Source organism: Bufo bufo, chromosome 8 (assembly GCF_905171765.1).
Source record: "Bufo bufo chromosome 8, aBufBuf1.1, whole genome shotgun sequence".
Taxonomy (NCBI): Eukaryota; Metazoa; Chordata; class Amphibia; order Anura; family Bufonidae; genus Bufo; species Bufo bufo.
Genome location: NC_053396.1, coordinates 207,688,964 through 207,705,730, shown reverse-complemented (window position 1 = coordinate 207,705,730; position 16,767 = coordinate 207,688,964). Strand labels below are relative to the sequence as shown.

Genomic DNA, 16,767 nt, shown 5'->3' with positions numbered 1-16,767 from the left:
TTATAAACTTACAGACTCTCTACAGTCATCACTGTCCCCATTCTCTTCCCTCTCCTACTGACTGCCAACCTTTATAATAACACCCTCAGAAGTGTGCAGAAGTAGCGCCCCTACACTCAGAACCTCCACAGAAAAGCAACCCTGGCTTACACCTGAAAACTCACTTCCTCCAAATGATGTCCCAGAAGTGGTGAAAGCTTATGGAGAAAAACTTGCACACCACAAGATTTCTTCCATTACAAATTTCTTCTCGCAAACAGACCTACTTCACAAACCTGACTTCCTCACTATCCAACAATCAAAAAAAACCTCCTAGGCACTTTTCACTACCTCCTCAGTTCAAAATTGCAGGCACCTAGTACAGGTGCTGAAGATCTAGCCACCTACTTCAAAGAGAAAAACAAAATTGAAGATATCTGCAGGAAATCAGCTCCCAACCTTACGTTTCATCAATCTCCTTCCCTACTGCATTTTCCCTGCCTCACTCTCCACATTTGACCCAGTCAACGGAAGAAGAGGTCTCCTCTCTTCTTCTCATCTTACCATATGAACTACAGAGTCGATTCCCTCACGCTTCCTCCAAGTTTCTCTCCCTTGCTATCATTACTTATCTAACTAAAATCTACAACCTGTCTCTCTCTTCTGGTACGTATCTTCACCTCTTCTTTTAAACATTCTGTCATAACCCCCATTATTAAATAAACCTTCTCTTGACCCATCCTGCACAACGAACTACAACTAACTACCTATCTGTAATCTCCCCTTCATCTCTAAACTCCTGGAGCGTCTGGTCTACTCTCGCCTCATCTGCTATCTCTCCACTAACTCTCCCCTTCATCCACTACAATTTGGTTTTCACCCCCTACGTTCTACAGGAACTGCCCTCACCAAATGACCAATAACCAATGACATATAATTAGGAGCATTTTAGAAAATACTGGTTTATCTGATCCTCTGGGAGCTATGTAGATATTATTTTAACAAGGAACTTTTTTATGTGCCAGCCGGAGACACCTAGATGGTTCTATAAAAAGTGTGGTGAGCATTTAAGCTGTGCACACTTCCAGTCTTAATTTGTATCACAGAAGGCGAAGACACGCGGATCGTTCACTAGGATGACAAGATGTGCGTTACTTCAAGTTCTTCTCTCCTGTTATCTGCTCGTTTTTGGCTTTTCAGGTAATGTATCCTGGGTGATAGATGAGACTCTGAGTGTCTTTACAAATTCTTTGATTACTTATTTTCATAGGCAGAATAGTGGACACTCTGGGTCGCTATAAGATTTAATTTAGAAACTGGTATTACAGACTCCTAAAGAGTAGCTCTACTAGAAAAAATGACAATGCTGTTAGATTCTCATGTACCTTTGAAACATGTTATATTATACGTTTGTGCTTCCGACCTCAATTATCTTAATTCCTCAACAGGTAGTTCTTATTGTTATGTGCCATTTTACAGATATACACTATCTCTCTAAGCCTACCAGCCCACATCACACCTCCCGCCTACCCTCACACTGCAAAAGCTGCTTGTTTGAATCAGTGCTAATGCTGATGTGATCGAAGGACTTCATTAGCTGTGAAGTTCTCTCTACACATACAAACAGATTGAATCCCCTAATGATCCTCCGATTTCTCACACACTATTGATCTAGCTATCTATCCCTGAGCAAAGAGCAACTGTAGAGCTGCAGTAATGAAAGTCTTCTACTCTGTCCCATATTAAAATTAATGCATGGTGCTGCCAAACAGCCATGGGCATTTACTTTCATTTCTATGTTGCAAACTTGAATTTACATGCTGAAGTGCATATTATAGGTAGAGATGAGCGAATCGGAGCTGACGAAGTGGAATTTCCGAATTTCAGGAAAAATTCGATTCGCACTGAATGTGAATTTCCTCTTGCTTCGTGGTAACGAATAGTGATGAGCGGCAGGGGCAAGATTCAAATTCGCGATATTTCGCTAATATTTTGGCAAATTTTCGTTATATATTCGAGAATTCGCGATTATTTTCTTGATTGCGAAAATCGGCAGTGTAATATTCGCGTAATGCGCGCGCAATACAGGCGTGGGTCACTTTTGCTACATTTTTCAAGCTGCTAGAAGTTTACTGAGACTGGAGAAAATGGTTGGCACGGCAGAACATTACAATAGCTTTATATGCAGATAGAGTGCTCCAATATATTCGCGATTGCGCAAATCGGCAATTAATGCGCATATTTTTGCGCAACACGGGCAGCTTCACATTTTAGCAGGTCTGACTACATATTACTGATTGGTGCACTAAGTATTGTTGTGAACTTGTGACATCACAGCTAGAGATGGCCTTGCGGGTTCGCCTGGCGGTCTTTTCGCGACAAACTTTGCTCGTTTGCGATTCACCGAACATGCGAACATATGACGATGTCCACCGGCACCATATTCTTTTGCATTGCGCCAAACTTTGACCCATGACACATCCATCAGGTGGGACAGGACAGACAATTGAGACGTTTCACCACATGGACACACCCCCACCCTATCACAGAACCCGATCTGGCAGCCATTTTACATTCTGAGTAGGGAGAAGTTGCTTTGTTGAGCAGGGACAGACTGTTAGAGACACTAAACGCTAGCTAATAGTGCCACAAAAAGTCCTTTTAAGGACTGGTATAGGTGTGCTATCGATAGGTGTGATATACTGAGAGTTGCGATATACTTATAATATACTTTCTAGCATAGGGGTTCCATATTCAGGGGTTCCATATACCTGTTTCCACAAAATACTGATTAAAGGGGTGTGATATACCTGCTTCCACAAAATATTGATTAAGGGTTTCTATATACCTGTTCTTCTTATTTTGAAAATGACAGACAGAGGAAGAGGCAGGCCATTCCACAGGGGTGGTAGGGGTCGGCAGGTGCACCAGGTCGGAGCCTAAGTGGGAAGTTGGAGAAGGTGCGTGCGATTACGTCAAAGGACGCACCAGAGTTGGTTGAGTGGCTCACTCAGCCTTACGCTTCTGAGCCCTCCTCATCCTCTGTATCTGCACCCTCCTCACTCTCTTCTGTGTGCACCCCCAAAGACACCACCACCACCATAGCCCCTCCACTGGAGTTAGAGGAATTATTTTTGCAGACCTTACCGATGCGCAGCCATTCTTGGCATCAGATGAGAAAGAGGAGGTAGCAACGGCCGCCACCCAGCTGTCTGACAACAGTACCCAGATCAGCCCAAGGAGGGTGGTCCCAGCTGTTGCTGCCTATTCCAAGATCTCTGTCAGTGGTGGTGAAGGTGACAATGATGACGTGTCGATGGACGTCCCGTGGGTGCCCACAAGAGAGGAAGAGGAGGGGAGTTCAGAGGGAGAGACGGAGCAGCAGATAGGGAAAAGAAGCAGGCAGAACTCGCAGTGCACAGGAGGCAGACTGCAAATGTATTTTTTTTAACAATAGTGTTGCCATCTGCAGCATGTGCTGTCAACGCATAAGTCGCGGTAAGCCCAACACTCACCTAGGGACGACTGCCTTAAGAAGGCACCTGGTCTACCATCACTGAGTCCAGTGGGAGCAACGCCGTGAGAACCCACAAAGTCACACTCCCGGCGCTCCACATTCTGCCTCTTCTCCTCTCTCCTCACATTTGTCCTCCACTCTACCTTCCACCGTGCCGTCGTCGCGTTCATCAGGCAGAAGGCAGGCTTCCGTGGCCCAAATGTTCGAGCGTAAAAAGTTGATGACGCCGCATAACCCTCTTGCCCAACGTCTTACCGCTGGCTTGTCGGAACTGCTAGCCCGCCAACTACTGCCATATAAACTGGTGGACTCGGAGACCTTTAGAAAATTAGTGGCCATTGGCACACCGCAATGGAAGGTCCCCGGAAGAAAATATTTCGCCCAGAAGGGCATCCTAGAGCTATATGGCCACGTTCAGCGGCAAGTGAATATATCTCTGGCACACAGTGTCGGTGCCAAGATACATCTGATCACAGACACGTGGTCTAGCAAAGACGGGCAGGGAAGGTACATAACTTTTACTGCAAACTGGGTGAACCTTCTGACGGCCGTCAAGCATGTAACCCGTGGCACACGTGATTATTTGGTGTTACTGCCACGGATTGCATACAGGCCTGTCTCTTCTTCTCCTCCTCCTAATTAATCCTCCGTCTCCTCCTTGACTGACTCCTCCTTTTCCACTGCTGCTGCCTCTTCCGCTGCACCCCTAAGCTCCCCAGAACCTATTCCACGTACTAGGTGAGACGTTGTCATGCTGTGCTGTGGCTGTTGTGCCTGGAAGCCAAGAGTCACAGACCGATCCTGCACTGCTTTCAGCTTTGCGGTCACAGGCCGATCAGTGGTTAACCCCGCTAAATTTGACAGTTGGTAAAGTGGTGTGCGACAATGGTGCCAATCTGCTGAGGACGATGAAACAGGACAAAATGACACACATGCTGTGCATGGCACAAGTCCTGAACTTAGTCATGCAGCTATTCATTGCCAAATCCAGGACATTTTGCGGCAGGCCATGAACATTTCTGGCCATTTTAGAACATTTCAGCGGCGACACAACCTGCCCGTCAGACGTCTGATTTGTGACAGCCCGACGCGCTGAAACTCCACCTTGTATACGCTTGATAGGCTGCTCCAGCAGCAACGTGCCGTTAATGACTACCTGTATGAACTCTGCAGCAGGACAGGTTCTGGGGAGCTTGGTTTCTTTTCACCGCGTCAGTGGCTGCTCATGCATGCAGACTTCTGCGGCCATTTGATGAGATCACCAAACTGGTCAGTCGCAGCCAGGGCACCATCAGTGACATTGTACCTTACGCCTTCTTTCTGGAGCGTGCATTACATCGTGTCATTGATCAAGCTGTCGAGGAGCAGGAGCTGGAAGATGAGGAAGTCGCAATGCTGACCAGGGGGGGCTACTCCATTTGAGACAAGTCAGCAGGAGTGTGAAGAGGAGACAGAGGAGGAGGAGGAGCAAGGAGAACAAGCTTTGAGGGGGACTTTAAACTTTTCTGGGATCCCTGGTGTTGTCCGTGGCTGGGGGGTGCAGACCGAGGACCACATTCTACTGCGCGATGAGCATGAACCAGGGCGTTCCACCACTTCCAATTTAGTGCAAATGGGGGTCCTCATTGCTCCAGTGTTTGAAGAGGGACCCCTGTATAAAAAGCATAAAGGGCAAGGACCAGTACTGGGTGGCAACGTACTTAGACCTCCGGTACAAACACAAAATGGCGGACATTTTACCAGCATCACAGAGGGCTGTCAGAATGAAGCATTTCCAGGTCTTGCTGCGAGAGATGCTGCATTCTGCTGTTGTGGGTGCTGGCAGAGGAATTTCCACCCACAGCGAAACAGGTGCGGGTACCAATCCTACCGTGCCTGCAAGAAGAGGGCGGTTTGAATATGTGTTGGTCACTTCGGATATGAGATCATTCTTGCAGCCAACCCATCGACAGCCGCCCTCCAAATCCAGCCTCAGGGAGCGCCATGACCGACAGGTGTCAAACTACATCGGGTCAACAGCCGATGTGGATGCTCTGAGAAGCGAGGAACCCCTGGACTACTGGGTGTGCAGGCTTGACCTGTGGCCAGATCTGGCACAACTTGCCATGGAACTCTAGGCTTTCCCCTTATCGAATGTCCTGTCCGAAAGGACGTTTATCTCAGCAGGGGGGATCGTGAACGATAAGTGCACTCGCCTATCTCACGACGAGTGTGGACTACCTCACATTTTGAGCGCGTGTAATTAAATTTCCTCAAGCCAGCCCACACATATCCGCCATCACCCAGAACAAAGAATGGTCCTTATCTTATGTATATACAGCGGCATAAAAGGCCTTTTCTGTCAGATGAATGCCTAATTTTTGGGGCCTGTACTGGTCTACGGTAAAATAGTCATCCAGTGACCGTCGAATGTACCTCCAGCCACATAATCGCTTGTTCTTTTCTGTCCGGTGAATGCCTAATTTTTGGTGCCTGTACTCCACTGGCCTACAGTAAAATTGTTATTCAGTGACCGCCTAATGTACCTCCAGCCACATAATCACTTGTTCTTTTCTGTCCGGTGAATGCCTAATGTTTGGGGCCAATACTCCACTGACCTGCAGTAAAATTGCTATCGATTGACCGTCTAATATACCTCCAGTCACATAATCACTTGTTCTTTTCTGTCCGGTGAATGCCTAATGTTTGGGGCCTGTACTCTACTGGCCTGCAGTAAAATTGTTATCCACTGACCGCCTAATATACCTTCAGCCACATAATCACTTGTTCTTTTCTGTCCAGTGAATGCATAATATTTGGGGCCTGTACTCCACCGGCCTGCAGTAACATTGCTATCAACTGACCGTCTAATATACCTTCAGCCACATAATCACTTGTTCTTTTCTGTCAGGTGAATGCCAAATATTTGGGGCTCGTACTCCAAATTTTTATGGCTCGTGGCATAAAATAATTTTTTCCTAGGCTCCAGCAGGGCGCATTTTTGAAAGTTTCCCTTTAAAATGCATAAAAATGGCCTTAAAATACTAATTTTTTTGGAAATTTTTGCCATTGATTCCTCTCTGGTATGTCACTGTCCATGTTGTGTGACTATTTGTGCACTTCTAGTAAGTATTTGGCGGCTGCAAAAATGACCAGAAGGTTTTTCAGGTTCGCCTGCCATTAAAGTGAAAGGGGCCAGCCGCGAACGCGTGGTTCGCGAACATTTAATCGCGAACGTGCGTTCGCAAAACATCCCGGCCGATGTTCGTTTATCACTAATCACAGCACTATGTCTGTAGCATGTATGTATGGACAGCAGAACCAGCTACATTATATCGCAATCTAATCTACACTGACTATCTCATACTAACTTCTTTTTATTTTTATATATATATATATATAAAAATATATATATATATAAAAGGAAAATGTATGGCAGCACCAATTCACAGCATAAATAACGAGTGCTATGTCCAAGGGTGTCACTGCTTACCCACAAAATATAAACGGAAACAGACAGCACTTCCAGAAGAAATAGTTGTGGTTTATTAGGCCACAGTGGCACAGTGAAGCGACGTTTCGGCTCAAATCACAGAGCCTTTCTTAAGCATCAAACATAAGTGTAACACAAGGTATAAATAGATATACATGATTAGGGGGTGGAGCAATCAATCAATATAATCATTACAATAAAAATGTGCAAAAAATAAATAAATAGTGAATATAATGTGATATAACATGATACAATCTATGGCAACAATGGTACAATACATGATTATACATAAATTACAGACAATTCATAATAATACAGTGCAACCTATACATAAATCCAATAAGTGGCACCAATATAGATCGGCTGCTATACATTAGCATAATTACATTAGATTAAAAACAGGAGGGGCAAAGGACAAGATCGGTAACATACCACATAGAACCAACGCACATCCACATGCAGTCAATGGCCAAACTTGGCGTCTATCCCTGAGGAGTGGGCAGGCGCCAGGTTGCGTCTCAACAGCATGACGTCACGTCGTGCCCGAGGTAGACGTCCCGCACATCACCTACCCACTCGGACGCAGCGAGACCGGAAGTATCTGTCAGCATTCCAACGTGCATGCTCACATGAACCCATGTCCAGAAGCGCCATGTTGGATGCTGGCAAGGGGACCCAAAGTTGTATTATTCTTATAGTAAACAGCTCATAGGAAGCAAAAAAGGAAATGGACACCCCTATTCAAGGGGGTACAATATCCTAATGCTGGGCATGCAGTATGAGCCCGATCAGCACTACCGTGTCAATCGTGCATTCAAGCGCCGCCCCATACACGCCTCCTGACACCGCCAAAGACAGGGTTCTCCTGACAACCATGGGATATATTCTACTATTTGTGAAAATATCTGTCGAGACTCAACCTAGGTCAAAGCACAAATAAACAATAATAAGATAATGCTGGACAGGCATGGGATAACAATGTTTATCCATATGGTATGCTAGCATCTTCTCCATATTGCTCCTCTTCTTGTATCAAGAAATCTATGAAAAAGAGAGAGAATAGGATCATGAGTAAGATCTTATATGAACACTTATGTCTAATTAACATCACCCACTACAGGACTAAAGCAGAACAGAAAATGCAAACGGACATTACGGGGCAAACCACCCCTTATGAATATACCCCTAAATTGTAGTCTACGTTCAGACCATTGGGTCTCAAGGTATTAAGTGTATGTATCCAAAATAATTCCTTCTTTTTTAGTAGCAAGATTCTATTACCTCCACGTCTGGGCAGGGTAATATGATCAATAATCCAACATTTTAATTGTTTCTCAGAATGGTTCTTCTCTACAAAATGTTTGGGAATGGGTAAATCCTGGCGTTTTTTTCCTAATAGTGGATCGGTGATTATTTAAACGGGTTTTGAGATCAGTGGATGTCCACATATAGCAATCTGCAGGGGCAACTCAAAACATAAATCACAAAGTTAGAATTGCATGTGAGGTAAAAAGAGATAGGGTACCTCACATCCGTCACTGGATGTATAAAAGTCTTGCCCTTGCAGATATGTTTACAATTGACACAGCTGAGACTTGGGAAGCATCCCATGCTTCGCTGTGTCAATGTACTCTGTACTAATCCAGGACCAGGACCAATGTCCGCTCTCACCAGCTGATCCCGCAAGTTCCTGGATCTCCGGTAGGAGAATAGAGGGGGAGATCTGAATTCAGGAATTTGATTCAGACAGCCTCCCAAAATGCGCCAATGTTTCCTAATGACACGATTAATCTCGCGACTGTGTTCAGTGTATCGTGTAATGAAAGGGATCCTATTGTGGGGACCCTTTGTCTCCTTTCTCTTCAGTGTATCTCGTCTATCCATGTCTTGGATCTTATCAATTTTGGACTGTAATAGCTTGGGAGGATAACCCCTTTGTTTAAACTTCTCAACCATGACCTCAAGCGTGTCATCCAGAACCTCAGGGTTAGAGACGATCCTCTTAGCCCTCAGGAATTGAGAGAAAGGGAGGTTCTTCACCATATTACGTGGATGACCACTCTCAAAATGCAGGAGGGTATTCTTATCAGTCGGTTTGGTGAATAAACTAGTATGCAACTGTCCCTCCTGATATCTGACAGTGGTGTCCAAGAATTGGATCTCAGTTTCTGAATGTACAAGGGTAAATTGTAACTCCTTGTTAATACTATTAAGGTAACCCTGAAAATCCAACAGTTCGGAGCAGTTACCAGTCCAAATGAGGAAGATGTCGTCGATGTATCTCCACCACCCTCAGTATCTTGCTGCGGTGGTGGGACACATGGACGACATCCTCCTCAAAACATCTCATGAATATGTTGGCATAAGTGGGGGCCCCATTGGAACCCATAGCCACACCCCTTATTTGCTTGTAAAATACATCCTGGAACAGAAAATAATTCTGCCTCAGAATGATATTAAGAAGATCAACCACAAAATCACATGTTTGTGCAGTCAGGGAAGACAAATCTAACATACGTCTAACCGCCCTGACACCAAGGTCATGGTCGATCAATGTATATAATGATGTCACATCAAAGGATGCCAAGATTATAGGATGTGTGTCAACAAGGTCAACTTTCTCCAATTTGCATAAAAAATCTGTGGTATCCTGAATATATGATTCTGCCCCACATGCATAATTCTGTAAAAGTTTATCCCAAAAAATTGAAATATTGCTGAAAATAGACTCCGAGCCCAATACAATTGGACGACCTGGAGGGTCGATCAGTGATTTGTGTACTTTTGGGAGCACATATAATACCGGTGTAACCGGATGATTAACCGTACAGAATTCAACGAGATCATTGTCAATGATGCCAGCCAGAACCGCATTGGTTAAATATTTGTTGATTAATCTAGCAATATCAAATTTGGGATCGGTCTGGAGTGCTAGATAGACCTCAGTATCATCAAGTTGTCGTCTGATCTCCGCAATATATTTGGAGGTATCCAAGACGACAATCCCACCCCCCTTATCTGCGGGTTTCACAGTAAGGAGGGGATCATTTCTCAATTGTTCAATAGCCTCAATCTCCAACCGTGTGAAATTGGGGCTCTTGAGTGCACTAACATCGCATAAGGTTTTGTACTGTGATAAATCGGACCTAACCACAGTCATGTAGGCATCAATGGCAGACTCGTTGATCACAGGAGAAAAATTACTCTTAAGAGACAGACTGAGACTGCCCAATGTGAGCTCACTCAATTGCGCTGTATTAGGCCGTGTCTTATTGTGAAACCAGGCTTTGAGTTTAATCCTGAGAAAGAAAGCTGATAAATCAATATCCAAATCAAACCAATTGAGTGGGAGGATAACAAAGGGGTTATCCTCCCAAGCTATTACAGTCCAAAATTGATAAGATCCAAGACATGGATAGACGAGATACACTGAAGGGAAAGGAGACAAAGGGTCCCCACAATAGGATCCCTTTCATTACACGATACACTGAACACAGTCGCGAGATTAATCGTGTCATTAGGAAACATTGGGGCATTTTGGGAGGCTGTCTGAATCAAATTCCTGAATTCAGATCTGCCCCTCTATTCTCCTACCGGAGATCCAGGAACTTGCGGAATCAGCTGGTGAGAGCGGACATTGGTCCTGGTCCTGGATTAGTACAGAGTACATTGACACAGCGAAGCATGGGATGCTTCCCAAGTCTCAGCTGTGTCAATTGTAAACATATCTGCAAGGGCAAGACTTTTATACATCCAGTGACGGATGTGAGGTACCCCATCTCTTGCAATTCTAACTTTGTGATTTATGTTTTGAGTTGCCCCTGCAGATTGCTATATGTGGGAGAGACATCCACTGATCTCAAAACCCGTTTAAATAATCACCGATCCACTATTAGGAAACAACGCCAGGATTTACCCATTCCCAAACATTTTGTAGAGAAGAACCATTCTGAGAAACAATTAAAATGTTGGATTATTGATCATATTCCCCTGCCCAGACGTGGAGGTAATAGAATCTTGCTACTAAAAAAGAAGGAATTATTTTGGATACATACACTTAATACCTTGAGACCCAATGGTCTGAACATAGACTACAATTTAGGGGTATATTCATAAGGGGTGGTTTGCCCCGTAATGTCCGTTTGCATTTTCTGTTCTGCTTTAGTCCTGTAGTGGGTGATGTTAATTAGACATAAGTGTTCATATAAGATCTTACTCATGATCCTATTCTCTCTCTTTTTCATAGATTTCTTGATACAAGAAGAGGAGCAATATGGAGAAGATGCTAGCATACCATATGGATAAACATTGTTATCCCATGCCTGTCCAGCATTATCTTATTATGGTTTATTTGTGCTTTGGCCTAGGTTGAGTCTCGACAGATATTTTCACAAATAGTAGAATATATCCCATGGTTGTCAGGAGAACCCTGTCTTTGGCGGTGTCAGGAGGCGTGTATGGGGCGGCGCTTGAATGCACGATTGACACGGTAGTGCCGATCGGGCTCATACTGCATGCCCAGCATTAGGATATTGTACCCCCTTGAATAGGGGTGTCCATTTCCTTTTTTGCTTCCTATGAGCTGTTTACTATAAGAATAATACAACTTTGGGTCACCTTGCCAGCATCCAACATGGCGCTTCTGGACATGGGTTGATGTGAGCATGCGCGTTGGAATGCTGACAGATACTTCTGGTCTCGCTGCGTCCAAGTGAGTAGGTGATGTGCGGGGCGTCTACCTCGGGCACAGCGTGACGTCATGCTGTTGAGACGCAACCTGGCGCCTGCGCACTCCTCAGGGATAGACGCCATGTTTGGCCATTGACTGCATGTGGATGTGCGTTGGTTCTATGTGGTATGTTACCGATCTTGTCCTTTGCCCCTCCTGTTTTCAATCTAATGTAATTATGCTAATGTATAGCAGCCGATCTATATTGGTGCCACTTATTGGATTTATGTATAGGTTGCACTGTATTATTATGAATTGTCTGTAATTTATGTATAATCATGTATTGTACCATTGTTGCCATAGATTGTATCATGTTATATCACATTATATTCACTATTTATTTATTTTTTACACATTTTTATTGTAATGATTATATTGATTGATTGCTCCACCCCCTAATCATGTATATCTATTTATACCTTGAGTTACACTTATGTTTGATGCTTGAGAAAGGCTCTGTGATTTGAGCCGAAACGTCGCTTCACTGTGCCACTGTGGCCTAATAAACCACAACTATTTCTACTGGAAGTGCTGTCCGTTTCTATATATATATATATACTAACTAACTATGTAATGTGACATCAAAACACAGCACAGCAATGACACTGCTGTCTCTCATAACTGTAAAAAAAATGCAGAAAATGGCTGCTGGGGAGGTTCTTATATAGTAAGGGGTAGGCAACTTTCCTATTGGTTGCTAGAGATGTTGCTAAGCTCTGAAAAAGACATTGCAGCCTTATAATTGGCCCACAAGTAAGAAGCAGGGAGGAATCATGTGTTCAGTTTAAAAAAAATCACGAATATTCTCAATACGAATATATAGCACTATATTCTAAATATTAGCATATTCTCTAAGTGCCGATATTCGCGATAAATATTCGCGATTCGAATATTCACGCCCAACACTAGTAACAAATCAAATTTTTTCCTAAAACGGTGGCAGCACGTATGAGGACATGGAGAAAGGAACTCTTGGAAGGCGGGATCACCCATACTGTCATGCATGCAGCCAATCAGCAGCCAGCCCTCTGTTGTCACAGCCCTATAAATACGGCGGCCATCTCAGATTCTGCCATTTTCCAGTGTACTTAGTGCAGGTAGAGATGTCAGCAGGTGCTAGGGACAGTGCTATAAAAAACATCATTGTGCTAAAAATAAAAGATTTACAAGTGCAGGAAAAGATTATTCAAGGTGTAGGGAAAGGATAGGGAGGAATCATCCCACTGCATTTCTGTAGAACAGGGTTCAGTAGGGGAGGTTACAGCCTGGGTAATAGGAATAATCCTATTACACCTTGCAGCACTGACTGGGGTTTCAAATTGCTATTATACAGCTCTGTAATTCCAGCAAACCGTTCTTATTAGGGTGCAAGTGCTATTTGGTACAGGCATAAACAGGATTTATTACAAGGCAATATTTCTACATCTTATTTGCCCTTCTGCGGTATAGTAATCTGTAGTAAAGGCTTTTGTTATTGCTTTTGTAAAGACATGTATTAGTGCAAAAATAAAAAATACATTTGCCGCTTAGCAGTAATCTGTAGTAAAGGCTTTTGTGGGGTGTTTTGATTTCCTTTTTATTTATTTATTTATTAGATCTAACAGTATGGACTCATGCACACGACCGTATGCCCTCTGAGACATATGGTCAGTGAGCGGGCCATATGTCCCGGAGCGGCATACATCGTGCGGACGGGAGCGCACAGCATCATAGGTTACTATGATGCTGTGCGCATCGGGCCGCCCGTGGGACTATTGTCCTGCACTCATAAGATCATATGAGTGCAGGACAATAGCCCTGCGGGTGGCCCGATGTGCACAGCATCATAGTAACCTATGATGCTGTGCGCTCCCATGCGCACGATGTATGCCGCTCCGGGACATATGGCCTGCTCACGGACCATATGTCTTGGAGGGCATACAGTCATGTGCATGAGCCCTATGTCAGACAGAGAAGTGCCAGTCCCTGCATAGGGGAGTGGCAAAGGCCTAAATGTTTCTGGCGCAGGCAGAGGTAGCAGCAGAGTAAGGGGCCGTAGCAGCAGGGGTCACTTCCAGAGGCCTGAGCTCCCAGTGTCAGCTAGCGGTCGTGTCTTGACCAGCAACCCAGCGGTTCTTGAATGGTTGACTTGATTTTCGACTTCGTCGCAAGTGACATCAGCCAAGAGTCGGTGGGTTCGTCAGACACAACCCTTAGTTGACATGGCCCGGGAGCAGTTCCTGTGCCCTCACCTGTTCTTGACCTGCCTCTGTCCTTTCCTGTTCCCAGAGCCACAGAAGTATTGTATGCTGTGGGCTCAGCTCCACTATACAGTGAGGACGAGCTACTAGAGGACAGTCAGCAGCTACTTTCCAGCCAAGATCTAGAGGAGTCATCCGCTGCTTCCTCCGCTAGGCGGGCAAGTAGTGATGAGGAGAGTGGCGTGGAAGCTGCTGTTGCGAGAGGTCAAGCTCCTGACCCAGAGACGGTTAAAGAGGACATCGGTTACGTGCAGACAGTACTCAATGATGATGATGTAGCTAATCGCACTTGGGAGCCGGGTGACGAAGGGGCTTAATTTTTCGTTATTTTTTTTCTTCATATAATAATGTAATATTATAAAATCCGTTCTCTCCATGATAAATCTGCAGCGTGGGGGCCCCGTGTGGCTTCTACACACTTTCAAAATAATCCTTCAGCGGGGCGAATAGATGCCGGATGACGGGGACGCTCCATGACCTTCCCAGAGCTGCTGTCAGGAGCAGCGGTTCATATCTGAGACGTTCGTATAGTGCGGGGGAATCTGAAGACCCTCTCCATCTCTGTGCACCACAGGATGTCCTCCTTCCCATCCATGATGACTGGGAACTCATGATGTTTTCCCTGACGTAGAGACCAGGGGCTGGTAGTTATGGTTTGAATCTTGATGAACTTTGCAACTCTTCCGGGCTCCAAGCAATGTTGAAGCTTTGTCTTCTCATTGTCTGTAGCTACTAGAGGCCTATTCATGCCAGGCAGGTTCCCCCAGAAGTATTTGGCTCGATGAGCAGCCAATACCTCACTTGCATCAATCTTGACAGGATTAGTCTCCAGGCATAGAGAAATTGTTTTTTGGAATGCTTTCTCTATCGCAACCACGTTGTTGAATAAACAGAAGACTGGCCGATTCTATCCTGTCTTAGGCAACACTTAATTTTTTTGTTACATTTATTAAATATTTAATATTACATTGAACCAAAACTTGATTAAAATTATAAGAAAGTATACTTATATTCGTCAATATATTATCCCAATCTTCGAGGGAAATTTCCAGACAATCATTTTGCCAAGCCTTTTGTGCCAGAGAATGCGTATTTATTAAATCATGTTTTAAGTAACACTTTTTAAAGTTGAGAAATGTTAACCTTCTGTTCTGTCCCATATTCCCTATAAATGAATAGACCAAGCGGCCGTTCTGTGGCTTCCTCATGCTGCTGCCACCTCCACAATCTCTCGTCGTCATGCCACTCTGTGGCCTCCACATGCTACTGCCACCTCCGCAATCTCTCGTCGTCGTGCCACTCTGTGGCCTTCTCATGCTGCCACCACCTACACAATCTCTCGTCATTGTGCCACTCTGTGGCCTCCTCATGCTGCTGCCACCTCCGCATTCTCCCGTCGTCATGCCACTCTGTGGCTTCCTCATGCTGCTGCCACCTCCACAATCTCTCGTCGTCATGCCACTCTGTGGCCTCCTCATGCTGCTGCCACCTCCGCATTCTCCCGTCGTCATGCCACTCTGTGGCCTCCTCATGCTGCTACCACCTCCGCAATCTCTCGTCGTCATGCCACTCTGTGGCCTCCTCATACTGCTGCCACCTCCACAATCTCTCATCGTCGTGCCACTCTGTGGCCTCCTCATGCTCTGCGACCTCCGCAATCTCTTGTCGTCATGCCACTCTGTGGCCTCCTTATGCTGCCGCCACCTCCACACTCTGTCATTGTGCCACTCTATGGCCTCCTCATGCTGCTGCCACCTCTGCAATCTCTCGTCATCATGCCACTCTGTGGCCTTCTCATGCTGCCACCACCTACACAATCTCTCGTCATTGTGCCACTCTGTGGCCTCCTCATGCTGCTGCCACCTCCGCATTCTCCCGTCGTCATGCCACTCTGTGGCCTCCTCATGCTGCTACCACCTCCGCAATCTCTCGTCATCATGCCACTCTGTGGCCTCCTCATACTGCTGCCACCTCCACAATCTCTCATCGTCGTGCCACTCTGTGGCCTCCTCATGCTCTGCGACCTCCGCAATCTCTTGTCATCATGCCACTCTGTGGCCTCCTCATGCTGCTGACACCTCCACAATCTCTCATCGTCGTGCCACTCTGTGACCTCCTCATGCTGCTGCCACCTCCGCAATCTCTCGTCATCATGCCACTCTGTAGCCTCTTCATGCTGCCGCCACCTCCACCTCCACGCTCTGTCATTGTGGCACTCTGTGGCCTCCTCATGCTGCCGCCACCTCCACACCCTGTCATTGTGCCACTCTGTGGCCTCCTCATGCTGCTGCTACCTCCACACTCTGTCATTGTGCCACTCTGTAGACTTCTCATGCTGTTCCCACCCTCTCCACTTGACGACTGGGCCACTATTTTGCCTTTTTGGCCAAGTTGACATCATTTATTTGACCCTTCTTCTGATCTGTCAGAAGGAAGGAAAAATGAGAAGCACAACGAATCCTGTTTGTGTAGCAGCTATAAGGCCTGTATGGTCCCATCAGAATTGGCTTGTGATTTGGTAGCCAAAAGCAGGAGTGGGTAGAAAACACAGAAGACATGCAAATATTCCGTTCACGTGTCATCTCTGTTTTGGATCCACTCCTGTTTTTTTGGCATTAGCAATACTGATGGATTACTGACCAAATGCTGACCAAGTGAAAGCGGAAGCTGCACAGACATGATCCGTTTTTTGGGGGTTATTGTTCTAACAGATCAGAGGAACGGCAAAATAATCAGTGACGTCAACACAAACGTACTGCTGACACCCTCTCCACTCTGTCGGGGGGCTCTACTTATATAAGCGTTTAATAGAATAGGTTCTGTAGACATC

General features: G+C 45.4%; 1 protein-coding gene across 4 annotated transcripts in view; it reads left to right on the top strand.

Moving 5' to 3' along the window:
* The window catches only part of LOC120977445 (major histocompatibility complex class I-related gene protein-like), a 118,216-nt gene that overhangs the window by 60,384 nt on the left and 41,065 nt on the right, over nucleotides 1-16,767 (top strand). The window contains exon 1 of one of the 4 annotated variants that reach the window (XM_040405407.1): nucleotides 1,102-1,179. The exons of the other annotated variants lie outside the window; for them this stretch is intronic. Coding sequence (XP_040261341.1) covers nucleotides 1,116-1,179 — 64 coding nt within the window. The 5' untranslated portion in view covers nucleotides 1,102-1,115. Of the gene's footprint in view, nucleotides 1-1,101; nucleotides 1,180-16,767 lie in introns of those variants that run through there. 4 annotated transcript variants of the gene reach the window in all.